This window comes from Poecilia reticulata, chromosome 9 (assembly GCF_904066995.2).
Source record: "Poecilia reticulata chromosome 9, P_reticulata-male-v2, whole genome shotgun sequence".
NCBI classification, from domain to species: Eukaryota; Metazoa; Chordata; class Actinopteri; order Cyprinodontiformes; family Poeciliidae; genus Poecilia; species Poecilia reticulata.
In genome coordinates, this window is record NC_088838.1 from 3613201 (window position 1) to 3637919 (window position 24719).

The 24719-nt window shown below is 40.0% G+C and overlaps 4 protein-coding genes across 14 annotated transcripts in view; 2 read left to right on the top strand and 2 right to left on the bottom strand.

Moving 5' to 3' along the window:
• LOC103461072 (endophilin-B2-like) overlaps window positions 1-8536 on the bottom strand; it is a 31462-nt gene extending 22926 nt beyond the window's left edge. Inside the window, exons 1-4 of one of the 9 annotated variants that reach the window (XM_081611250.1) lie at window positions 8258-8536; window positions 7123-7264; window positions 2551-2562; window positions 243-371 (exon numbers count right to left, since the gene is read on the bottom strand). In XM_081611250.1, the coding sequence (XP_081467376.1) occupies window positions 243-371; window positions 2551-2562; window positions 7123-7201 (220 nt within the window). In that variant the 5' untranslated portion in view covers window positions 7202-7264; window positions 8258-8536. Of the gene's footprint in view, window positions 1-242; window positions 372-2550; window positions 2563-7122; window positions 7265-7364; window positions 7404-7513; window positions 7647-7715; window positions 8201-8257 lie in introns of those variants that run through there. The other 8 variants (XM_081611243.1, XM_081611244.1, XM_081611246.1 and 5 more) reach the window with 8 other exon arrangements.
• A 19-nt stretch (window positions 8537-8555) lies between these two features.
• dph7 (diphthamide biosynthesis 7) lies at window positions 8556-13863 on the top strand. Of its 2 annotated transcripts, none has more exons than XM_008417350.3 (10): window positions 8556-8679; window positions 8876-9055; window positions 9852-9985; window positions 10063-10150; window positions 10353-10447; window positions 10551-10708; window positions 11620-11692; window positions 11789-11854; window positions 11960-12132; window positions 13025-13863. In XM_008417350.3, exons 2-10 carry the CDS (start codon window positions 8924-8926, stop codon window positions 13432-13434), a joined length of 1329 nt encoding a protein of 442 aa, XP_008415572.1. In that variant the 5' UTR covers window positions 8556-8679; window positions 8876-8923; the 3' UTR covers window positions 13435-13863. The 2 variants fall into 2 exon arrangements, with proteins under 2 accessions (XP_008415572.1, XP_008415573.1); XM_008417351.2 differs by having other exon boundaries at window positions 8634-8754.
• An 843-nt stretch (window positions 13864-14706) lies between these two features.
• On the bottom strand, window positions 14707-15583 carry mrpl41 (mitochondrial ribosomal protein L41). Of its 2 annotated transcripts, none has more exons than XM_008417345.2 (2): window positions 15439-15583; window positions 14707-15234 (listed from the first exon to the last, which is right to left on the bottom strand). In XM_008417345.2, exon 2 carries the CDS (start codon window positions 15218-15220, stop codon window positions 14813-14815), a length of 408 nt encoding a protein of 135 aa, XP_008415567.1. In that variant the 5' UTR covers window positions 15221-15234; window positions 15439-15583; the 3' UTR covers window positions 14707-14812. The 2 variants fall into 2 exon arrangements, with proteins under 2 accessions (XP_008415567.1, XP_008415568.1); XM_008417346.3 differs by having other exon boundaries at window positions 14707-15238; window positions 15439-15507.
• A 662-nt stretch (window positions 15584-16245) lies between these two features.
• The window catches only part of pnpla7b (patatin-like phospholipase domain containing 7b), a 29973-nt gene continuing 21499 nt past the window's right edge, over window positions 16246-24719 (top strand). Inside the window, exons 1-13 of the mRNA XM_008417343.2 lie at window positions 16246-16331; window positions 17141-17185; window positions 18230-18304; window positions 18507-18594; window positions 18862-18941; window positions 20277-20371; window positions 21158-21298; window positions 21986-22145; window positions 23218-23298; window positions 23413-23541; window positions 23626-23706; window positions 23809-23929; window positions 24024-24089. Coding sequence (XP_008415565.1) covers window positions 17147-17185; window positions 18230-18304; window positions 18507-18594; window positions 18862-18941; window positions 20277-20371; window positions 21158-21298; window positions 21986-22145; window positions 23218-23298; window positions 23413-23541; window positions 23626-23706; window positions 23809-23929; window positions 24024-24089 — 1156 coding nt within the window. The 5' untranslated portion in view covers window positions 16246-16331; window positions 17141-17146. The remainder of the gene's footprint in view (window positions 16332-17140; window positions 17186-18229; window positions 18305-18506; window positions 18595-18861; window positions 18942-20276; window positions 20372-21157; window positions 21299-21985; window positions 22146-23217; window positions 23299-23412; window positions 23542-23625; window positions 23707-23808; window positions 23930-24023; window positions 24090-24719) is intronic.

Genomic DNA, 24719 nt, shown 5'->3' on the forward strand with positions numbered 1-24719 from the left:
TCTGTGGTTTTAACCACCTCCAGGAACATGTCTACACTCAAGCCACAAAACTACAGCATCATCCAACATCAGCTCAGGACTGATGAAGTGTGTGGATTATGTTTTAGTGACCTACTCATCTCCTATTCAGTTGGGTGTGTTAAAGCAGGGACACAGCTAAATGCCAGAGGACCAGAGTTCAAGAAACCACTGGCAGCATGTTGCAATTTAACATTCAGAGCCTTCAGAGCTAATACACTCACCGTACGGTGTACCAGGTCCAAACTCGTTCGCAGCATCTTCCATATACTGACCCAGCAGCTCTGCGTTGGTAACCCTGGAGGGTGCTTTCATGTCCAGCTTTTCATAGAGAAACTCCTCAATTCTGGCACCTGCAGGGTAGATCCTGAGTTTAATTTATGAAGCAGACAGGTTATTCTTTATGATCATTTCTATTCATTACAAACTGAGATCCAAAGACTTCTGGCACAACTTCACCCACTTTCAAGGTGCATGGTGAGGTGAAAACTCAGCAACACTTTAAACCAACTTTATTTTGAAATGAACTTGTTTCTGTTTGTGGCACATAATCTGTCAGAGTGGTTTTAGCAGAACATATTTAGAGATCATTTACCATTACTAATTTATTAGCAACTTTGATACATTGTTTTTTTTGTAATCAGTCGGTTAAATTAACAATAAACAAAATACATCAGTGATCACCTGTACGGTTCCACATATTGTTCCTCTCAGCGGGCATTAAACTATAAAATAATCACATATTGAAAAGGAAACTGCAGTTCTGATTTGTTATCACTGACTAAGACAGATTGGTACAGGTACATGTAAAAATCAAATATATTGTCTGTTACAATGAGCTCAGTGAGACCACCACAAATTAGAACTGCGTTAGGTTATGCAAAATGAAGTGAGGAGCACATGGAAAACCATAGCGAAGGTGGACATGGAGGCAATGTTTCAATCTTAGAAAACTAAGATTGCCCTCTGTTTGAACCCTTAACACAGACATCTCTCTCTCTCACTCACTCACTCACTCACTCACTCACTCACTCACTCACTCACTCACTCACTCACTCACTCACTCACTCACTCACTCACTCACTCACTCACTCACTCACTCACTCACTCACGCCAGCTTGACTTTGACAACCTTAAAATTTTCTGCAGAATTTGATGCATTTTGGTTCAGTAAAAAAAAAAAAAAAAAGGCAACACCCGCACACCATCTCTGACAGATCATCAGTAGAGCACGGGTTTAAATTAGCTGATCTGCCACCGCTGTCTTCAGACAATCACTTATTAATAATCATAAGATAAACATGGAGCCTGAAAACATGATACAATGACAGACTAAATGTTCTGATCTTTGTGTAAGAAATGTTAGGTGTTCTTTAGTGTTAAATCCTGATATATTAGTGATGTTGTCAGTCAGTAATCGCAACTGTGTAGAATAGCTGACAGACAGCGATAAAAAGGAAGAATACAAGCGGTTTTGAGTCGTTCAACGATTTCCCTACATTATTTTTCCCGTTACTGTGGCGCACCGCACTAACTTAAAACCCCATACATCTCCAGGTTTCATTTTGTCAAAAGAATTGTTCTACAACAGAAACACGGCTAAATATGGCAAGTAAAAGAAGAGTCTTTTTACCCTCAACGTATTTGGATGTAAACAATAACATGCAACATGTCTATACATTCTTAATTATTTGGCACAGAAAACAGGTTGAAATTAGTCTATTAAATTGGTGTTCATGTTTGTTTGTGTAATATCTTTCTGTAGACAAATAAGTAGGACAATAAAACGGGTCCTTTATTAAACTGTTAGATTACCAACACCAAACAGACTCCACAAGCAAAACTGTTAGAAGATGCTGGTATTACCCAATGAAAGAACTCAAAATAGTCCAAAGAGTTTGAATGTCTCGTTTCTTTCTACAAAACATTTCTTTCATGTTTATGGCTTAGGAAAACTACACTATAAACATTTAACAGTAATCTTTTAATCTATTAATATTTATGAACATCATCTCTTTATAATTTAACATTTAAATTACCATCTAAAAATCTACTAAAGAGTGATTTACATTATTCTGAAAATTGATCAAATTCAATTCAAAAATGCTTTATTGATTCCAAAGGGAAATTAAATGTAACTGAAATTATTCAAGATTCTTCAAAAAGTCATTGCAGGTGGCGATGCCTGTGAGCAGGAAGGATCTCCTGTAGCAGTCTGTATTACAGCAAGTTTGAAGAAGCCCGGTGCTCAGTCAGCTCTAGCACCGAGATCGGTTTAGTGGAAAAGATCTCAAGGAAACACTTTGTCTGATTAGCTGTGTGAAACAGCAGCCTTTGTTCTGAGAACTCTTCAGTGGTCAACAGTCACTCTAATGTTCCTAATCACAGAGTGAAAAATCTGTATTTGATCTCAACAACACAAAAATGTGAGCATTTTTGTTCCTGTTGATTACTCCTTTATGCTAATGATGCAAAGCATGAAAGGTTTCCACAGCAGAGCACTACAGGGGGATTGGAAGGCAGGATACTCACCAGTATGATCAACTGTGGCATGAAGAGTCAAAAAAATGACAAGTTAGAGCTCTCTGTCCTTGCATCTCATCCTATACAGCCTGATCAACATTATCAACTATAGCCAAAAGGGGAAAATGGTAAATTATCTTTCATTTGTAAGTTTGTAATCAGTCAGATTCCAATATCACGAAAATCTAACATCAAGTGTAAAAAAATACTGCAAAGCATGAACATTTATTAAATAAAGTTCAAGACAAAACAGAAAAATAGTATGGGAGAACAACAAAGTACACCTTAGGATTCAATGGCATGTAGCGCCACCGTCAGCAGCAGTCACTTTAGACAGTTGTTTTCTGGATGACTATTGGTTTGTCATATTGTTGTGATTGAAAGCTGGTCCACTATCTTATAAGACATCGTTTGTAGAGGCTTGCAGAATTCTCTTTAAAGAACAATTTCTCTTCAATTTCAACAGTGGGTTTTTATGGGAAGCAAAAACTTTCATTAACTACAAAAATCCTGAACATTTGCCAGTTTTTTTAGAAACCTTAAAGAATGACCAATATTATATGTTAACAGATAAATGTTTTGGGTCCCACCCAGAGCATTTCAATCAGGTTATGGGTTGGACTTACATATCCACTCTACCGTAGGTTGCTGTTGTGCTTGGGATCATTGACCTGTCGCACAATTCAATTTCAGCCCTGATTCAATAGTAAAACAGCTGTTCTTGCATTTAATGGGTACTGTTCAGAAGCATTCACTGACAGCTAAATGATGGGAAGCTGCTCAGGTTCAGTGGCTGCCAGACAAGTGCACATCATCATTCCTCCACCGCCATGCTAGACAGCTGGAAAGAACCGCTTTTGCTGATTCACTGCCTTTGGTTTTTCAACAAACACAGCACAGTGCATTACACCCAACTTTGGTCTCATGTGTTCTAAGAACATTGCTCAAAAGATCTTGCATTTTACTAAGCTGCAAAAATAACTCATGCTTCTGTATTAGCAACCTCTCTCCAAATATGTTATGTTGGTTTGGTCCTTTTCTCTGTTCTGTCATCAACTCCAACATTTAGCATGTTTTCCACAAATTGGTAGGGAATGGCCTTATAACTCATCCCAGATTGAAGTGCAGCAACAGTTGCTTCATTAGGGTATCTGCTGATGCCTTTTTTTCACTGGCCCTTTTGCTAAGATGAACCTGTATGGTTCAGACCACTAAACTGCCAAAACTCCTGCCTGATACAGGCAGACATGCTTGCTAATTATCAGTTAATTGGGGCATTGCATGGCAGGCACCTATTATTCTACACCCAATAGAATATCTCTTTATTATTTATTTTTTTTCTTCCATTACTGTTAAAGCGGCTCGTACTGCTACGTGCACCCCCACAAATGTGGTATCAAAAATTGCAGCTCAATCACGGGAGGAGAGCAATTATTTCTGGTGGAATTCGGAGTTACCATGGCAACACAAATTGGGTAAAAAGACCCCCAAAAACCCCATTCATTTCTATGGAGCGAGATCCTAAAAATACCCTATTTTTGAGCAATCACTGTGTCATCATAAATTCACGTAGAAATGCCATTCAAACTTCAGTTTGTAGATATGCCCGTCATCTTATCTAAAGTGAAGTTGGTACATCAATACGAATTACGTATTGCCCACAACTTGTCTCCAAGCGACCTAAAGTTTTCGATTTTTCGAAAAGCTAGAGTGTGGGAGAGAGTGGATTTCTGACCCCAAAATAATTTCTAACTCGCCCTCACGCCCACAAATATCGCCCGATTTGCCTAAAAGTTGGTCAGGACGTAGATACGCATGCCTGCTCCGGTAAAATGTTTTCAAAATGTCCCTATGGTTTACAGTTTTCTCTCCAGGTGCTCTCGCTCAGATTTATGTTTTTCCATATATTTCTGAAAAATGTCAGACCTGAGCACACATCATCTATCTCTCATCGCTGTTAATACTGTGAGCCAGGTAGAGATATGAAATGTGGGAATATCGGAGAAGACAAATAACCTTCTCATACGCTTCAAACGGTTTTTGAATACGTGTCACGGTTCCTGAACGGGAAGGAGTTGTTCGAAGGGCTTTTTTGGTTAGAAAACTGGCTTTTTTTGAAGAGGATTTTCCCACACTTTGGCTGTCACAGCTGCAGGGGATTCATTAATTACCATAGCAACAGAATACAGAGCTGCTCAGGACTGCAAAGATGCCATAACTGTAGTTCTATCTATGGGCAAGACTCAGTTAAAAGAGAGGCCACAGCAACATGTCAGAACTACAACATGGCGGAACTGTCAGCTAAACAGAAATTACTCTCACCCTTTAGGCCAGATACAGCTGAAGTTGGCAGGGGAATTATTACACAGAGCAGGGCAGGGCAGGGCACGCCATGTCTGTAGTTCTAACTGTGGCCAACTCTCACTTAAAGCAGAGGGCTGAGGATCATGTTAGAACTACAACATGGCAGAACTGTATGTTACTATAGAGGAGGACTTAAATGGTATTTACAACTACTTGTGTTTTGAGCATTATACAACTGATTTAACACTATAACCATTACACATGGGATTAGTTTGGCAAGTTAAAATTAAGCTGACAGAAAATTTAAAAATAAAAGCCTTGAAGATTATCGCATCATAGAATTACTTTTTTGGCCATTAGATAACTGGTTTAACCAAACCACTGTTGCACATGGCATTAGTGTTGACATTTCAAATGACACTTACTACAAAATTTCAAAATAAAAGCCTCAATAATACTCTCAGGTAAGTGATATTAGCTTTTATTATCTTTTTTCCTCGATATAGTTATAATATTAGATTAGAAGATAATAGAAGATATAATATTAAAGTGTTTTTGACATTTTGCTTATGGTTTTTTGTCAGCGTCCTTGAGACTGACGCTGAGTGTCTCAAGTATAGAAACTCTGTCTCCAGCATACTGTCTGACAGAGAGCCAGCCCAGGTCCAGATAATTAATTACCATAGCAACGGGTCCCAGAAAGAGGCAGTGAGTAGTCTGCAACAGGTGCCGAGGCAGGTCTCACAATGCATTGTGGGAAGAAGAAATATTTCCTTCGACTATTTATATTTTGCTTACATAAAATTATTATTTCTCTGAATTTTTGAGTGTGAATTAAAATCCTTCATATGAAGTTTGAACATTTTCGAGAAATAAACAATTACCGACTGTCTTTATTTTTTTATTTCATACCGTGAGTGAGAACCACATGTGCGAAGCTTATAGTCGTCAGTCTCGGACTGAATTTCATAGAGCACTGGGTTCAGCTGTTGTACTGACGCAGTGACTAAATCAGCTATAGAAACATGGTGATGGGTCTGGCAAGAGCTTCAGTCTTTTCACTTTGGTGATTAACAGTGTCACACCCATTAGTATGTGCAATACTAACTTGTAATCAGCAGGTCCAGCTGAGTGAGTTTTTGCAGTGCAATAGAATTCATTTTAAGTAACATTTTGTCTAAGCCTATAGAACTGACTTGCGCAAGCCAGAGCATTATCATTTCACCTTCAATGAGCTTTGAGATAATTTTAGTACTTAACCATGTTTAGTATATTGAATAGACTAAGTCAATGACAGACAACATGCTACTGATGCCAAACATGCTACTGATAGCAATCATGCTAAGATTAGCATTTTGGCAAATTTCACCTTATGCATTCATTTTAACAAAATCAATGGCGCAAGTACAGCTTTGTCAACATGTTTCCGACTCTCCACAGGTTTTGACTACAATTTAGCTCAGCTTAGCATTGATGCTAATATTAAGCATCAGAACGCTTATTAGCAATGTTTTCTATACTGAATAGAGTAAGTAATGACCAACAACATGCTAGTGATACTTCACATGCTACTGATAGCATCCATGCTATTATTAGCATTTTAGCTAATTTCAGCTTATGCAACATTCTAAATGGTACAAGCACAGCTTAGTGAACATGCTTCTGACGCCCCACAAGTTATTGACTACATTACAGCTTTCTTTAGCATTATTGCTCATTTTTAGCATCAGAACGCTTTTTAAAAATCCGACGGGCACACTTTGGCATGCCCTGTAAAATTTCTGCAGGAATTTTCTAGTTAAGAGTTATTTTCCTTCTTAAAAACTTTGGCATTTAAAAGGAATACGGCAGGGGTGTACTTTTTTTCCCCACACACAGCTTCCCAACATTTCTGTTGCTTTTAGTTTAATAAATTAGTTTAGACTCTGCAGTATGCTTTTGTACACTTGAGATTACCTGGAGGTAATTTTAAACTTGATAAGCACCTGATGATTTTTAATATGGCACAAAACTGAAAAATATAGAAACTGACGTTACAACAGTCTGTAGCGTAAATCATTTTTACAAACTGACAATAACTTTCAGAAGGAAACCAAGACGCTTATTTCTGACTAACCAAAAAGGCAACAACCCCAAGAATTTTTCATCTCACTGTGCCACCCTAATCGATGTAATACTGCAGACATTCCTAGACATTACAGTGGTCCTGCTCGAAGACACTTTGAGCTCAGGTAGTACTTCCTTCTGTAATGACACTTTACCACATAGTAATCATACTTGGGTTGGGCTGCAGCAGGTACTCAGTCTGTCTGTAGATCTTCTCTGTCCAGTGTTTGGTGCAGTCAGCGCGGCTCATTAGGTTCTCAAAGTGAGCATCCAACTCTGTCCTTTCCGCCTGGCCCAGCTTCTCCTCAGTATACTGAAACAGCAAACAACGACAAACACCCTGTTACAAGTCAACCAATGTCAACTCCACATGCTAATAAATAACTTAGGTTCAAAGTTTCATTAACAATTACCATAATAACATCCCTTACTATCATGGTCTCAACCTGCTGGTGCTCATATTTATCATTTTTACCCTACTGTTGCTGCCAAATGAGTAAATGAAAAAGTGAATAAAAGACACTCTTCGTTAATTAGTAATGGTTTGGCTAAAATTACCGACCGTGACATTTGTATAGCTCTGCTTCGTCGGCCTACGACTGAAAATAGCGAAGCTAAAACCTGAATATTGAGAACATGTCCTCCCGGTTGTGATAATGAGATGTGTTTTGAAGATGAACTGCAGAGTCAGACGTCCTGAAACGTAACAGCTGGTAGGCAAAGTGAAAGGAAGAGAGAGCCAAGCCGCCGCAGCGTTTAAATACCTGGACGGCTCGCGTGAAGAACAGCCCCGCACCGCTGGCTAACTTCTTCACGTTGAAATCCATGGCGTTAGTAGGCGAAGCTGCAAGCTACTGGTTTTGCTTTAGAGGCAGCTTCTTACAGCAGTAGCTACAAAAATATGGCACTAGCCAAAAAATAAATCACGTGACCGTCTTGCGCGTAGCTTGTCATTACGTCAAAAGGCTTTTTTTTTAACTGGCTGGTTTACTAAAAAAATAAAATAATAAAATAACAATAATTGTGAGTTTGTGATGATTTTTCTCCTGCACTTGTAGCTGCTGCGCTCTTCAACCGAAACACTAAAAAAATAAAATCCTAAAGACAATGTCACAATTTCGTTGTCTTTTTTAAAATCTAATTCCTTTAGGGGTCGCTATCCAACTCTATACCCAGCGTCCTTCCCTGTCACATCCCCCTTCACTACATCCATCCATGAAACTTTTCCTTGGTTTTCTTCTTCCTCTATTATTCCTCTCCAGTTTGTTCACTTTTAAGTGAAAATCTTTGCATATTTAGAGCTTACCTCGACCTCACTATGCTCTCTTCAACGCAATGTCGCCTGTGAACACGATTTATCACTGGAACTCTTGCCTGATCTCGACTATGGCCCTTTTCATCTCTAGTTGTCGACCTTGAACACCCACACCTCACCAACTTTTCTGTTTTTGTGATCTGCAACTCTCCAAAAACTTATCTGTCTGTGAGTGTGAGTACCACTAACTAGTGGTACTCATACAGTGTCACAGTTCCTGACTTGCCTGTCACTGGTTGTCCACAAATACACAGTGTGCAGTCTTTCTAACCTGCTGACACTTCCCATTAAGACTTTGGTTCCTGAATGCAGCTCTATACACATTGATGACGTAAGAACGCACTGCGTTTACTCTGCTTCGACAGTGCGTGAGTTTTGTTTCCAGCTTTTTCGTACAGCTAACCATTGTTGAGGTAAGTTAGCAAGTATACTAATTTAAATGTCAACCTTTGACCAAACTCCACCTTCCCCGAGAGTCTAGCCAGAAGGTAAACTCAGGCTGTTGTTACCACATTGTTTGTTAGCTTAGTTAGCTTAACGGGAGTTTGCTTGGGATAAAATATATCACTAAACTAAACAACACTGTTGTTTTTTGTTGTTAATGTTTAGCTGCCACCAAACCAACCAACACGGTAGCGTTATGCAGACCAGGTGGCCATGGCTTGGAAGTCAAGGACCCGCAGTCTGCAGGTATTTGACACGGAGCTGAGCGCGGACACGGTGGAGTGGTGTCCTCTGTCCCCCAACCACGACATCCTGGCATGTGGGACATACCAGCTGCAGAAAGCGGTGAGATAAAATGCGGCTCAACCTGTTGGAGAGCGCAGGAGTATATTCCAACACTGAGCAGCGCAATTCCAATTTGTGTTCTTTGGTAATCTAAAAACTTTTGTGAGTTTTTCTCTAGCTTATGTGAAAAGTGGAATAAATAAAAACAACAGCGAGAAGAAAATTACAAAGCCATAATACTCTTGCAAAAAGAAAATAATTGTACAAAATGTGACATGTGTCATTATCATCATTAATAAAAAAATAAGGATTTGGGGAAAAAATAAAAAAACTAATTAAGAGAAAAAATAACGACTTTGGATCCTAGAAGTGTTGAGAAATTTGAGTCCTTAAGTGTTTTATCATAATTTTTTCACATGTTGCATTTTTTTTAATTTTATTTGACATACCAACCCAAGTCAGTTGGGAGGAAAATGTTACACAGTCTAAATTAATTTCTAGCAAAATACAAACATGAAAAATGAAGTGTTCATTTGTACTTGACCCCTCTTACCCTGATGCTCCCAGATAAAATGTATTGGAAAATGCCTGGAGAGCTGCTAAAACAAAAAACACTGTTTAAAAAAGCCACGTAGGAACATAAGGAAGAATGTGTCCAGGAGACCTGTCACTATTTTGTGCAAATGGAAAATTGGGCAAAAAATTCCACAGCAACCTGAACACACCACAAGCAGTGCAACCTAAAACAACTATGCAAAAAAGAATATGTCCATGAAGTACTGAACTGAATAGTGATTAATCATGCCATACGGTGTAGTTACACGCACATGTCTGCTGTATGTCATTCATGCTGCAGGAAGGCGGAGAGGACGCCGCGCCCAGCCGGACCGGCCGCCTCTACCTTTTTCAGTTTCGCCGTGAGGGTCTGATGAGCCCTCCTCTCACTGAGCTGCAGCGCCTGGATACAGCAGCCATTTTAGATCTGAAATGGTGAGAAGTCGGGCTTCACTAGTGCAGATGCAGTCGTGATCATTTCCTTTCTGTTCAATGTTTTCCCTCGTGGCCAGGTGCCACGTCCCTGTGTCGGGCAGGCCGCTGCTGGGGATGGTTGCTGCTACAGGAGAGCTGCACCTCTACACTCTGCTGGATAATCAGGTGAGAACTGCAGCTTCTGAAGAATCCCAATGATGTCTTCTGATAACAGCAACCTTAGATTAAGCAATGACATGACTGTGCCTCAGTAATGGTCTGGAGTTATCATGTGTCCTGTTTCTTGTTTTAGAATGTTTTGTTTCCGTCAGCATGTGCTTCACAGTTGGTGTTGTGGTGTTTACTCATGAATGTGTGTATCCAGTAGGAAGGTGGGTGCAGTCTGCAGACTATGTGCAGCGTGGAGGTTGGAGCAGAGCGGCTGGCTTTGTCTTTGGACTGGTCCACTGGTAGAATGGACAGGTACTGTAAGCTATGTGAGCTCCTGCTGCTGTTTTTCTTCAGTCAAATTTCCAGTGGTGGATAATCAGAGGCCATATGAAGCAGACCCTTCTGTTCCCAGCAGCAGTGACATCCGGGTGGCGTGCAGTGATTCTGAGGGGTGTGTCGGTGTGTTCTCCCTGGCTGAAGGAGCTCTGACGGCTCTGTCCCAATGGAAAGCTCATGACTTTGAGGCCTGGATCACAGCCTTCTCCTACTGGAACACACAGCTGCTTTATTCTGGTAACACAACTGATTCCCATCATTTTATAGTTCCTGCAAATATTGAAGTGATTGATCGGTTAGTTTCAGAACATAGCCCAAAATAAAATCATCTGGTCTAGCATTTGGCAGTCTTTAAAGGGGAAATATTATGTAAAAGCGACTCCCTTGAGCTTTCCATTATGTTATAATGTTATTCCCTCATCAGAAACACACCTGGAGTGTTGCCTTGATTCTTTCATGCATGCTTGAGAAATCCTTTAATCACCATGGCAACCATTTGCAGGAAAGAGCAAGATTTTTTAAAGAGAGGGGCCCAATTTCCAGGTGTTAGAGTCAAATTTCTTTTAAGTCACATAAGTTGTATACAGCATTTTTATAACAATGGGAGGTAAAATAGTTGATTGTGCTATATAATGACCCTATATGGCTGGAAAACAATTGAAGAAGACTCCACCTCACACGAACACATTAAATTATACACTATTCTCTAATGTTCAAAGCAATTCACATTGTTCCATGTTTGAACATTTAGCGGCTGCTGTTACTGACAGCATCACCAAACACGACCCTTTGTTTACAACGTTTCTTTGAAAAACATTTACACTTCTTGTAATTTGTCATATCTTGTTACATGACAACCACAAATTCAGCAGCTTTTATGTGACAAACACACAGTAGCTCTAAGAGCTTGGAAACGTGTGGCTGTTTTCTTTGTAATCTGAGTAGATCAGAAAGCTGCAGTGAGCCTTTGTGTTGCGTATTACATCTGTATGTAAATGCAGCCTTATAACACTTGGAATATATTAGTCAAATGTTACTGCACTCCAAACAGACCTTTGCAATTTGAATGTTTTGCAGACTGATATTGTGATGACATATTTGCACTACACTGAGCAGCCTTAGTGTTCATGTTGGAACCTTCTTCCCAGGGGGGGATGACTGTAAACTGAAAGGCTGGGATCTCAGAACTGCTCCTTCTAGCCCTGCTTTCACCAGTAAAAGGTAGAGATAGAGAGATTTATGTGTGTGTTTGTGTGTGTCTAGCTGATGTCCTTCCTGCCAAACCTTGCCGGTAAATTCTGAGCTTTTTTGCTTCAGGCACTCAATGGGTGTGTGCAGTATTCACAGCAGCCCTCATCTGGAGCACATCCTGGCCACAGGCAGGTCAGTATCCTCATCTTTAATGAAGGAAAATAAAGGAGCAGCCTCCTGGGTGTTGTGTTGTATTTGGTCGTTATGTTATTGTGCTCCAATCTTGTCCTTCGGCAGCTACGATGAGCAGGTGTTGCTGTGGGACGGCAGGAACATGCGGCAGCCCCTCGGACAGACCGCGGTGGGAGGCGGGGTGTGGAGGCTGAAGTGGCATCCCAGCCATCAGTACCTGCTGCTGGCTGCCTGCATGCATAATGACTTCCACATCCTCCACTGCCAGCAGGCCTTAGGTTGGTATGATCAGAGCAACGAGGAAAAGCTGCTCCCAGTTCTTAATTACTGTTTCTAACTCAATTTTACGGAGGGATGATATTTTTCTGACTTACTAAGCATAGAAACATGGCTGCTCACCAATAGTGTTTGATTTATTTTGACTCAGTTCATTCAGTTAATTGGTACAGATTCCAAAGTTAAAATATATCACTGTTGAGCTTTAAAAGTCAATTTTTATCAGGAGACTGATGCACCAGTTTTAAATAATATTGGTTAAAGAAACTCCCCAAGAAGCTTCAATATTCAACTAAAAAACCAAAATTGAAGAATTTTTTTCTTTTTGAGTATATATGGCAAATAAGCATTTATTTGCTTATTTCTTAGACCATTTCTTTGGTCTAAGAAATGGTAAAACTGTGATTGCTAATTCCATTTAAAACAATTAAAATGTAATATGTTGTACCTAATAATTTTCTTTAATATTCCATCAGCATGTGTTTCACAGCTGGTGTTGTGGTGTTTACACCAGTGTTTACTGGTGTATTCACACATTCATGTGTGGAAGGTGGGCACAGTCTCACATTAGAGCATATCTAAAAATGTGTAGGAAGCATCACCTGTCACAGGCCAGATCTGTACCGTTCTTGAATGATTATTCTGAGGGCCACATTCTAACCAGGCAGCTCTACTTTATTTCAGACTTATCAGATTCACTCCAGGTGTAAATATGAGAACTCAATGCTGAGGCTAAATTGGAAGGTGGAAGGATTAGTTTTTACTAAATAGTTTTTCACTTGTATTATTCAGTATAACTGTTCTGTGTGGAACAAAGTTGAAAACAGATTGCTGATGGTTTTTTATCTCTGTCTGTCTGTCTGTGTGTGCGTGCATGTGTGTGTGTTTGCTCAGAGTGCAGCGGAGGAGCCTGTCCTGTTGTTGCTTCCTACATCCTCCACAACTCCCTGGCCTATGGAGCCGACTGGTCCAGGGTGTCCCTGGAGGACCCCGCGCCGCACTCCCCTCCTGCCACAGAACCAAAGGAAAGCCTCGCTCAGAGCAGAGGACACTTGCGCATTCAGTACGAGTCTCCAACTGCCAGCTTTGACACGTCCCTGGAGGACGACGCAGGTCGGTACATCCCAGAGGCGAGTGGACCGCCCCCCCTAAGTCCAGCTCCGGCGCCGGCCCCCAGCCCGGGTCTGGACGCTCCTTCGCTGTCCTGTCTGCTAGCTAGCTGCTCATTCTACGACCACATGCTGCATGTGTGGCGCTGGGACTGGACTCCAGAAACGCCCCAACAGGAGTACCACCAACAGTGACTGAGCTGCAGCCATGCATCCCATAAACACCCTGAACTGAGTGAGATGCAACGAACACATAGGCCACTCTCCTACGAAACATGAGGGGTTGACTTAGCAGAAACGTCTATTTTGATTATGACACTGTTTTTATAATAAACACCTCCCATGTCTGTGGTGAACATGTCTGTAGCAGCAGCAGTGAGACGGCCCTTCATCCTGTTACCTACGGCAGAGGATGTGATGCTTGGTGTTTTAGAAACATCTGGTGACACAAACCAACACATTAGTGGTTCATCAGGTACAAACTTAACCCTGTTCCATATCTATTTTTGTCACATGATTTAAACAAGGGGTCTCGAAACTTTGTCATGTGAGCCAAAATCAAGTCAAAAGAACTCGTGGGTCAAGAAAATAAGAAAAAAATAAATAAAATCTTAACAAAAAGTTGATTAGTTTTTTTTTTTCTTTTTGCCTAAACTAAATGTGCAAAATTTTAATCGATTTTTAATTTATTTTTGGCTTTTTTTTTTTTAAGGAAAGCAATGTTATTCTATGTACAAATAAAACTTAAAAAGGATTTTGCATACAAGAGGCTCGATTGAATAAATTTGTCAGTCAAAAGAACAGGACTTAGGTCACTGTCTTTCAAAAGATTTGCTACATTAAACCAAGTTTAGTGAATTGGATAAAAGGCTTTTCAGTTAGTCTGATGCATTTGGTTCTGCTTAGTATAAAAAAGTAAATAATTTCTGTCCACTGTAAGAAGATTGTCAGTAATCATTTCACCCAGATTACAAATAAAAATCTAAATCTCCATCAACCCCCTGTGATGGAGGGCCAACATCATTCTTGAATTGCAGCCTTCAGTCAAAAGGGCCACAAATGGCCCGCAGGCCACACTTTGTAAAACCTTGACCTAAACTGTAAAAGCCTGGTGAATCAGCTTTTTGCCCTTTTTTCTAAAAAAGGACAGAAATACTAAATGTTGATGGCATGTAGCTTAACACCAATTCATTAGAAAATGTTCAGTATTTGAGAGAGGATTTTAGAATCAAACTTGAAAACTTTCTACACTTTGTGATTTTTCTGAAACCTTAAGTGAAAATTCACCAGTGAAAAGCAACTCGTTCATTTGATCCCTATTTATTCATTTTGTAATGGAAACAGCAGCTTTTTAGGTTGTGGTTCTATAACTTATAAAAGATTTATAAAGTTAAAAATGACAACGCCACATTTACCTTCAGATTTGAATCACTAAACCTTGACACATAAATGACATTCTGCTTTAAATCGCGTGTAGAGCGACTCAGATTTTATTTTCAGATTGAACACTTAAGAAATGACAAGTTTGCAGTCCTCTCTGTGATTATGATTCTGATGGTCTCCCATCCACATATTAACGCACATAGTTCTTAGGATACAGCTTAAACAGCTTTCCTTCCTGTGTGGGTTCAAATCCATATTTATCCAGCTGATCCTTGTTGAATGTGCCATTCCTAAAGTCTCTGGTGATCTGGGGGGCTACGACCTGATCGAATAAACTCTGTGCTGTCAGCGGAGGTTCCGTGCCGAGTGTTGACCGGTACGAGACGTAGGGTTTTAGCTTGAATCCCTCCAGATGAGGAACCACAAACTCAGGAATCATGGCCCGGACCGACAGGAACTTCCTGCTGGGGAGCTTCACCCCTGCGGGGCGGGAGCTGCGGCCCTTGTTGAGGGACCTGGGGCCGCGCTTACTGGTGAACTCAGACATCCTGTCCGCACCTCGAACCAGACCCCTCATGAGTGTGGATAGAACCCCCATGGTTCCCGTCGGGTCTTCCTCCGGGAACATGAAGACACATGCAGAGGGCAGCTGTTAGCTTTAGCATTAGCCATTAGTAGCAAAACAACATAAAGAAAACTACTTTAATGTGTCTGAGCTCAGCACGGCTATAATTAGCTCTGCACTATATGCACTTTTCACTCTGGAAATCCGAAACTGACTCATTTACACTAGCTATTAAACAAAATTCTTCTCACCTTCAGGGTTCAGCTGAATGGGAACAAGTGAACCAAACGACCAAATGAAGTACGCAGTGATTGGTCAATAAAAAAAAAAAACTTATTGACCAATTAAAATACAAGATACTGACAGAAGCTGTCAGCAATTGGAGGGAACACGATTAAAACTAGAAAACAGAAGCGCCTCTTCTTCCGGAACCGCTATGACTTGTTCTTCAAAATAAATGCCTTTATAAAATATAGTGTGAAGAACAGCTACTGAACAAATGGAGTTACTGCTCAAATGGGATGTATGTCTAGTCATTGTACTTTATTGCAAACAGATAAATAAATTCACTGTATTTGTCTAAAGGAAATGTAGACAAAAACTTCATGATGGGTAATGCTGAAAAACCATCACAACCTAGCCTGGTTTTTCAGCAGGCTTTGTTGCTGAAAAACAAACCAGCACCAGGAATACTGAATCTATGTCCTCTGATGTCTGGGTTAGGATGTCCTCCAGAGACAACCTGGACCTATAGGCTATAAGCCAAGGAGGTGTGGAGGATGTGGCACTCAACAGCTAAACAACTGCATGAGCAAACAGAAAACAGATGTTATGACAAAAGAGCATTTAAAGTATAGAGAAAACCATATCTGAGTGTGATAAAGACCCATATTCTGCAAAACTGACCATTCTGCTACAATACAAGACATTTAGAACATGAGTGATTAAGAAGATTATAGATTTTTATTTATGAAACCTTTGAGAGCATCCAAGTTCAGGTGCAGGGGTTGGCTCTATCCTTAAATGAGGCTTTCTTTTGACCAAATACTGTCTTATTTTGAAATGTTGGCAGGAAGTTGTATACCGTCACAAGGTAGTATTAAGTATAAGGCATGTATACAAAAAACTTTGAACCTTAAAAAAGGTACGTATGAAGATTGTTTACGCTGTTTCAGAAACAAACTTTTTAGTAAATGTAGAAGATTCCTCCAGCATTTTTTCAGTGTATTATTTTCTTTCTTTTAACGTTTATTTTCTTGTTCTTTGCTGTGACTCGACGGCTTGTAATGTAGTAAACACTGCTTTAACACTGTGAATAAACTCCCAAGTTTTAACATTAATCGACAAGTCTTAGACATGTAGTTTTCCTCACTAAACGTGACGTTAACTCGGTGAAATAACTGACGAGCTTCACTTAATCTGACTTTGACATCCAGCCACATGACACCGAGCTGCTTCAAATATTGCATAAACATTAAATCCTGTTGTTTAAGCTTCTCTCTTCGCTGGTTCCAGTGTATTTAAAGGTCACTTCTCACTTTGAAGTTGGCCAAAGACACAGAACTGGAGCAGAAATGGCTGGCTTTACAGTAAATGAGAGGAAAAGAAACAAGTCAAAAACATTAACTCTAATTAATAAGGAGCTTTAATCTATTTATCCCACTGAGCTTTGGAGCCTTTATCCGGACCCCTTAGAAGGGACGTGTCCAGTTCGGAGTGAGCCTGAGAAATGGAGGTGATCTTTAACCCAGATCTCTCCGAGCATTTGGTCTGTGTTCTCTCTCCTGGCGCCCAGGGCAGATCAGCTTACTGGCTAAATGTCTTCAGTGAAGCACACAGGGAGAGCGTGTTTCTATGAAATTGATTCTCGGATGATAACATGCTTAAGATTTAAATGTCATTTTCCACTGAGAGATAATTTTTATTGGTCTGTGATCCTTTTTAATTCACCAGGCAGGCATGGACAGCCAGGATGAGGAGGAAAGCTGTGTCTACCCGGTACGTAAATACTCAGTGTCAGGATTATTTGGGCTCATATTGGTACCACTCAGCTGCCTCTGGTGGTACCCAGAGAAGATCGTAATATGATAATTAATGATCTGACATCAGTGGCTGATTTTGATATGAAGGATATGGCACACTGCTCAGAGGGACAGGGCCTTTGGGGCGTCCTGAGCCTTGACTTTTTTTTTGTTTGGTTTTTAGCAAAGGTGAATCCTGTCAAATAAAGTGTTACATTACAGAAGCATTTAACTCCCACAGCTAGGAAATAAACACAAGAGTGTCATCATTATTAAAATGGAAAGTTTTATATCTCAATACTGAGAAACATTAATGTTATCTGGTTGTAATGAGAAACCATCTTGTTATGATGATTGATCTTACTCCTGTATTTATTCCCTCGCTCTAACAATTAAACGCTTCCATAGTTGTGTCCACAACTATGTTCATAGCTGTTTTGTGTGCAAAGTCAGTGGTGAGTGGGTGATCCCAGTGTTGGGCACAACACAAGTCCTGTAAGAAAATAAGACTGTATATAGCAGGGGAGACTGCTTAGATTGGTCAGACCTGAACTAAATGATTCTACACCAGACATCCTTTGAAATACAGGTTAGGATTTATAAAACCATTAATCTGATATGAAAATGGGAAGAGAGTCATTTCTAATGTTCTTCTGACATCACAACCACCTTACTGGGATCCACCCAGTGTGCTGTTCATGTAGCTGATCACAACTTAAACTGATAAGGGAAAAATACAGACTACAAAGCTGTGCTGAACCAAAAGGAACGAGTAACGACAAGTTTTCTAGAAATGTGGTGACGAAGAAAGTCATAAGTTTTCAAAAAAATAAATACTCAAGTAAAGTAAAGGTGCTCAAAAAATGTGCCTAAGTACAGACCTTTCTGAAGGTACTCCACTGCATGGAGTTTGTTGGTTTATAAATTGAGTTGTAATACTCTTTTAGTTCTGTCAGACTCGGTCCGTCTCGGCTCCAGTTTGTTTCATCTGCTGGGTTTGTTTCTGTGCTGAATATTTTAGAACCTGGGTCCACTCACCAGTGAGATCAGAGCCAAGATGGAGCAGTTTGTGGAGGAACAGACTGAAGACAGTTTGGTGAGCACTGAGACCTACATCTTAATATTTTGACAATATGTTTTGCAGCCTTCGTTTTAAAATGAAATATTTCACATTCTGCAGTTTGCTGGGAATACCCTACAGGATATACTGTATTTTTAGAGTCTGGTACCAGAGACTGGTTCTGGTGAACGGGCTTGAACTGCTTGAACTTTCTGTTTCTGCCGTGTTTTTCTTCCAGTGGATTTTTGTTCTGGTTGGAGCTGTGATCACCATCTCTGTTCTGGGAGTTGTTGTGCTGTTTCTGTACAGAAGATACAAAAAATCAAGTTGGTGTCTTATTGTTAACCGTTTACAAGTTCACATTATAGCTCTACTGCACTGCATGTTAGCTCTTTCACATGGTAAATGGACAGAGTTTAAGTGTATTAGTACTGACCTATCAAAGCATTCGACACAACAGCCTCGTTCTCCCAGTCACTCTCACACACACACATTCACACACTGATATCATGATTGCTAGACAACTTGCATTGGGGCACATTGATCTACATGATCCTGTTTGCTGGTCTGACTGAGAGCATGTGTTGTTTCAGAGGAGGAGCCCGGCGTTCCTCACTACCGCTTCAGAAAGAGGGACAAGGTGATGTTCTATGGCAGGAAGATCATGAGAAAGGTCAGTACGGTCTAAAACAGGCAAGACGTCTCCTGGGTTTGATCATTATGCTCTTCCTTCCAGTAAAATGTGTGAATATTGTGTTTTACAAGACTTTGTGTTGTTGCTAAATTTAGTGGACACCAGATGTTTTCACCATCAGTGGTCCAGACTCTTGTCTCATCTTGCATTTCAGACTTCACGGATTGTTCTCTGATTACAATTTCACAAACAAGCAGATGTAGCTGAGTGCTATTGATGACTCTTAGTTCCTGATAGCAAAGGTCACATCACCCCCACTGTAATCAGGTGATGCTCAGTAGGTTCAATCCACTGATTGAGATATGGCTGCACCGGTTGCAGTTTCTGATCAATCCCTGATTACCAATCTTTAAGAAGCCTGGCCTGCCGATTCAGATTTCAGCCGATTCCATTTTTTTGTCTGAAATGTTGCTAAATATTTCAGACAAAATGAAATATTGTCTGAGAGCCAGAGAGTTGTTGAGTTGTTAACGGTGGGGTGACGATTGCTAACTGCAAATGTACAGACATGACCTGGTTTGCAAGTCAAACTTCTGTCAAACCAGAGCAGAAGAGGACGGACAGTGGCTGATTTTTAAATCTTTACAAAGGTAGATAAGATCGGTGGAAAAGATCAGCTTCACATGCCAGTATCGGCAGATCACTGATCTCCCAAAATTAAGGAAATCAGGACCAATTTTCTGGCGGATTTATCACCGATATCGGTGTACCCCAGATTGTGGTCTTCTGGAAGGAACTTTGAACATGGTCCTGCAAATTCAGAGATAGTCATAACCCAAAAAGTCTTGGTAGTGTTGCTGTTTTTTTTCTGGCTTTCTGATGTTTTTTTTACTACCAGTGTATACACATGACATTTCAACTCAAAACATGTCACACATTTCAGGACCAAATGACTTGATTCATGACATAGGTCCATATTTATTGCTTTTTTTCTTCCTAATCTCTACCATTTCCGCTGAAATTATTAATATTGACCTCTGGGAAGAATTGTCCATTCTTTCTGTCTTTATTTCTGGCCCAACAGCAGACACTGCATAAGCACATCTGTTTGTCCTGTTACATCCTGCAGAACAGCAGCACCTCCTTTCAGTTTTTCTCTTTTGACCAAATCGCTGAGTGGACAGATGTTCACAGGTGGCAGCACACAGCCATCAGCGTGAGAGCATCATGGCTCTTTCTCGACTGTCCTGAAGCTTATTTATCTTGTCCCACATTCTCATCCTGAAGTTTTGCTTTGCACGGTTCCTGTTTTGGTCTGGATGTGAACCTTTGCTTGCCATCTGTAAATCACTGTGTGTCATTTCTCTGCTGTAGGTTCAGACATTGTCCACAACTCCTGCAAACAATTCAAACTCAGCTTCACGGCAGAGAGTAAGGAAGAGGACCAAAGTCCTGTCCATAGCGCGAAAGTGAGAGTTTTTTCTGGTTGATATTTTTATTGATATGTTTGCCTACAGAACAAAGGTGTTTACATACACCACAATGTGGAGCATAAACATATTGTACACACCATTAACTTCAAGATGCATGTTTTCAGGGACAAAGGGCATGTGCTAAACACCTCCAAAAATAGATAATAATGATAATAATAATAATAATAATAATAATAATAATAATAATAATAATAATAATAATAATTAATAATAATAAAAGGAAATAAATATATACTAAAATAAATGCCAAAGTAAGTGAAAAAACCCCCACATAAATAAAAAAACAAAAGGCCAGGGGAATTTACATTAATGCAAAAAAAAATAAAATAAATAAATAAATAAATGGTTGCCTTTTAGTGTGTAATTTGATTAAATTTCGCATAGCTTATTTTCTCCACTTTTAAAACAAACATGACTTCATTGTCCACTTTGGTCTAGATGAAGCTCGAAATGCAACTTTTGGAATAACTTTGCATTAAAAGTGTCATTATTTACCGAATGACACTTCATGACAATTGTCATAGACATGAAGGAATAAAGATTCCTTCATGTTCATGACAGGTGTTATGTCAGCCTTATGCACACCCTGTCAAATAAAGTGTTATCAAAAGATAAGCCAAGAAAACAATTGTATCAGAGCAAAAGGAGCTCAGTGTTTATTTTGAGGTTCAGGTGGGAGAAAGTTTCCCCCCATCATGAACTGACCATGCCGTGCATGAGATTTTTTTCTCCACTGATTCGTTTTCTTGATGTGTTGGTTAGGATTCTGCGCATCCGGAGGGAACCGCCCACCCTGCAGCCCAAAGAGCCCCCTCCCTGTCTGCTCGAAGCTGATCTCACTGAGTTCGATGTGCAGAACTCCCACCTGCCCTCGGAGGTGCTCTACATGCTGAAGAACGTCAGGTTTGTAAAGAACACCACAGAGTTTCTTTGTTTTTTTATGTTGTACCCAGTGGAGACTCGCAAATCAATCAGATCTGAAATGAACCATTTTCCCTCACTAGGAACATTACAGTTGATCAATCAACGGGGGTAATCTTGGTATTACTACCTTTCCAGCTCCAGCTTCATTTGTAAAGTTCTACTTCTATCAAAGATTCTTCTTCATCTTTTCTTTGTAGGTTTTGTCTTTAAAGTAAAAAGATGAGCAGTAAACCCTGCATGGGTTCCTTCTTTCTGTGTGCATCCCTGAGCAAATGGTAAACAGCCTGTACTTGTACAGCGCTTTAATAAGTCAAGAAGACTCCAAATCTCTTCACATTACATTTACCTATTGATGACATGTGAAAAAAGCTCAAAAATAAGTGTTATTTTAACACCTTATACAGGATACAAGTTTGTTCTGTAACCCACTCTCCAGTGTCACGTTGTATTCATTCCACTTCCTAATTTTAAGATTTGCACACATTTGTAATAGAAACACAGCTAATGTATTTCTCCCTCTCCTAACGCAAAAGATCAGATAAGTTTATGTCTGCCATAATTCGTAAGTTCAAATGAATCGTTTGATTCTTTGCATTTGGCTAATAGTAAAAGAAGTATAATATTAAGGCTGAATATTGTCAGTAATTGTCAGAATGTTGCATGCAGGGTGCTTGGACACTTTGAGAAGCCTCTCTTCTTGGAGCTCTGCCGCCACATGGTGCTGATCCAGCTGCACCAGGGGGAGGGCCTCTTCCGACCTGGTGACACTGATGACAGCATTTATGTTGTTCAAGATGGCCGCCTGGAGCTCTGCATCCATGAGAGTGTAAGACTGAAATTCTTAAAGCTTCACAAAAATATGGTTATAGGATCACTTGACTTCTGTTTAAGCTGGCAGCTTTTTTTCCCACTACTGTTTTTACTATCTGGGATATTTTGAACACGTCACATAAATGAGTTGTTTACTTAATAAAGTCAGTTATGAATTTTTTTGTGTTGATGATTAGAATTTTGTGATGTAAGTATTTTTTTAAAGCCTTAACCTGCGGATGCCAATTTTAGACAAATCTGAGTTCACTTTCAAAATAGTACAAAATATCAAAACAATACTCAACATAACTCTTGCTAGCCCTCCTGTTGTAAATAAAGAGACAAGTCACACCACTGTGTAAAGAACAATTACTGTTTTAAAATCGACAAAATAATGACGGAGTGCATCATGGTGCATTCACTAGCAAACCAGAAATATCAGATTTTTGTAGTTTCTGACCAAGCTGGTCACCGTCCAGGGCCGACACACAGCAGAAGATTTGCGATGCCAGTTCTATATCACTGGTTTTATTGGGATGTTTCCAGGGTTATGTAATGGTTAATGCTGCTGCTTAGGTCTTGGTAATGCTGCAAGACCTAAGCAGGCTTGTAGAAGTATTATACTGCAGAATGTGCCTCAGGAACAAGATGCATCTGTGTAACCAGCTACCAGCGTAAAACTTTGAAATATTTGGACTTTGTAATAAAATAATCCAAGTCAGCCAAAGCTTTTCAGTATCCAGGTTGGAATTTTCACCTGAAAGTATTTTGGATCAGAAGGAAGTGCTACAGCATGAGAGGGAGAACATATTGGCAACAGACATTTTTTTTTCATAGCTGATGCAATTATTGGTGAAGCAATCAACTAGAAAAAACACAAAAGTTAAACATCTGGTTATAGTCTTAGGACACGTGTCATTTGAGTCATTTGTTGCCGTCCAGCAGTTTGAATGGGTTCACTAAAAGTCTGGAATAAGATGAATTCGGAGCCGTTGCCGGCGCTGCCTGCCATTCTGTTCTCATCCTCATCCAGAGTGTTGGATGAGGATGTTCTCATCCAACACTCTGTCCTTCACTCTGTCCTTCAGGATGGGACAGATGCGGTTGTGAAGGACGTCCTGCCAGGAGACAGTGTCCACAGTCTGCTCAGTATCCTGGACATTATCACCGTAGGTCTACAGCCTCCTTCTCTTTCACCTACTTTGCTTCTCTTTGTTGTTATTGAACAGTCTCTCATCTATAGCGCCCCCTTCCTGTCAGACAGTGCATTCTGTGAATTTCAGGGTTACCCAGCTCCTTATAAAACAGTGTCCGCCAGGGCTGCAGTTCCGTCCACCGTCCTGCGTCTTCCAGCCGTGGCCTTTCAGTCCGTCTTTGAAAAGTACCCAGAGACTTTGGTCCGCGTCATTCAGGTAAATCTCAGCTGCATGTTGATACAGACGTTGTTTTAAAAACATATTCATACTGCACATCGTTGTGAATCTTTCTCCCTCTAGATTATTATGGTGCGTCTCCAGAGAGTGACCTTTCTTGCCTTACACAATTACCTTGGCCTTACCACTGAGCTTTTCAACCCGGTATTGTAATTGCACCAGAAATCATCAGAAACGTATGGATTGTTTGAGAATAAATTTAAACACTTTTAAGACTTTTTTTTTTTTTCAAAATTTGTGTATTAGGAAAGTCAGGCTATATCTCTGGTGTCTGTAGCCAATGTTCTGGGTGAGGCTCAACAACTCAAAGGGTTTCGTAGGCAGCAGTCCCACTCTGAAGACACGGGCTCTGAAAAAGCTGATGCAGGTTGGAAATGAGTGCCGTATGTCCAGGGGTTCTGTGACGTTGCTCTTATCATTTTCATCTGAAGTTTTTTTTGTCTGTTTTTCTTTCATGACAGAAAAGTTCTGCGCCGGGGACATGGCTACAGCTAAATATAAGAAATCTCACTCCGTGCCGGGCTCAGGTACGCAGAACATGCATAATCAAAAACACAGACAATCATGTGAAAAAATGTCACGAAAATACATACAGTATCTCAGAAAAGTGAGTACTCCCCTCACATTTCAGTAAATATGGCATTTTTTCATGGAACAACACTTTGATACAATGTAAAGTAGTCAGTGTACAGCTTATATAAGAGTGTAAATTTGATTTCCCCTCAAAATAACTCAACTTCACAACCATTCATTTCTAAACCACTGGCAACAAAAGTGAGTGTATCCCTAACTGAGAACGTCCAAATTGTTCTCAAAGTGTCAGTATTTTGTGTGGCCACCATTATTTTCCAGCACAACCTTTACTTTTCTAAATTTAAATGTACTCATTTATAGATATATTAATATGTTATCATGTTTCCATGTACATACTTATTATTTTATTATTTAGTATATGTTTTTTATAATTTTTATTTTTCTAATGGTTATATTTACATTTACTAATATTTAACAATTTGAATGGAATAGCTTGTCAATAAATAAGTGGGGATCAGTAAAGTATATTCTGATTCTGATAACTCTCTTGGGCAGGACAGTTCACCAGATCTTCACAGGTTGCCATGGGATTCTCTTCCATTTCTTCATGGTATCAGTATGTC

Bases quoted from the DNA above. Each gene is read 5' to 3' on its own strand.
- dph7 (XM_008417350.3), top strand. From the start codon at position 8,924: ATGGCTTGGAAGTCAAGGACCCGCAGTCTGCAGGTATTTGACACGGAG. The intron at 10,151-10,352 runs GTGAGAACTGCA...TGTATCCAGTAG, and splicing joins ACACTCTGCTGGATAATCAG to GAAGGTGGGTGCAGTCTGCA. The intron at 10,448-10,550 runs GTACTGTAAGCT...TGTTCCCAGCAG, and splicing joins TCCACTGGTAGAATGGACAG to CAGTGACATCCGGGTGGCGT.
- mrpl41 (XM_008417345.2), bottom strand. From the start codon at position 15,220: ATGGGGGTTCTATCCACACTCATGAGGGGTCTGGTTCGAGGTGCGGAC.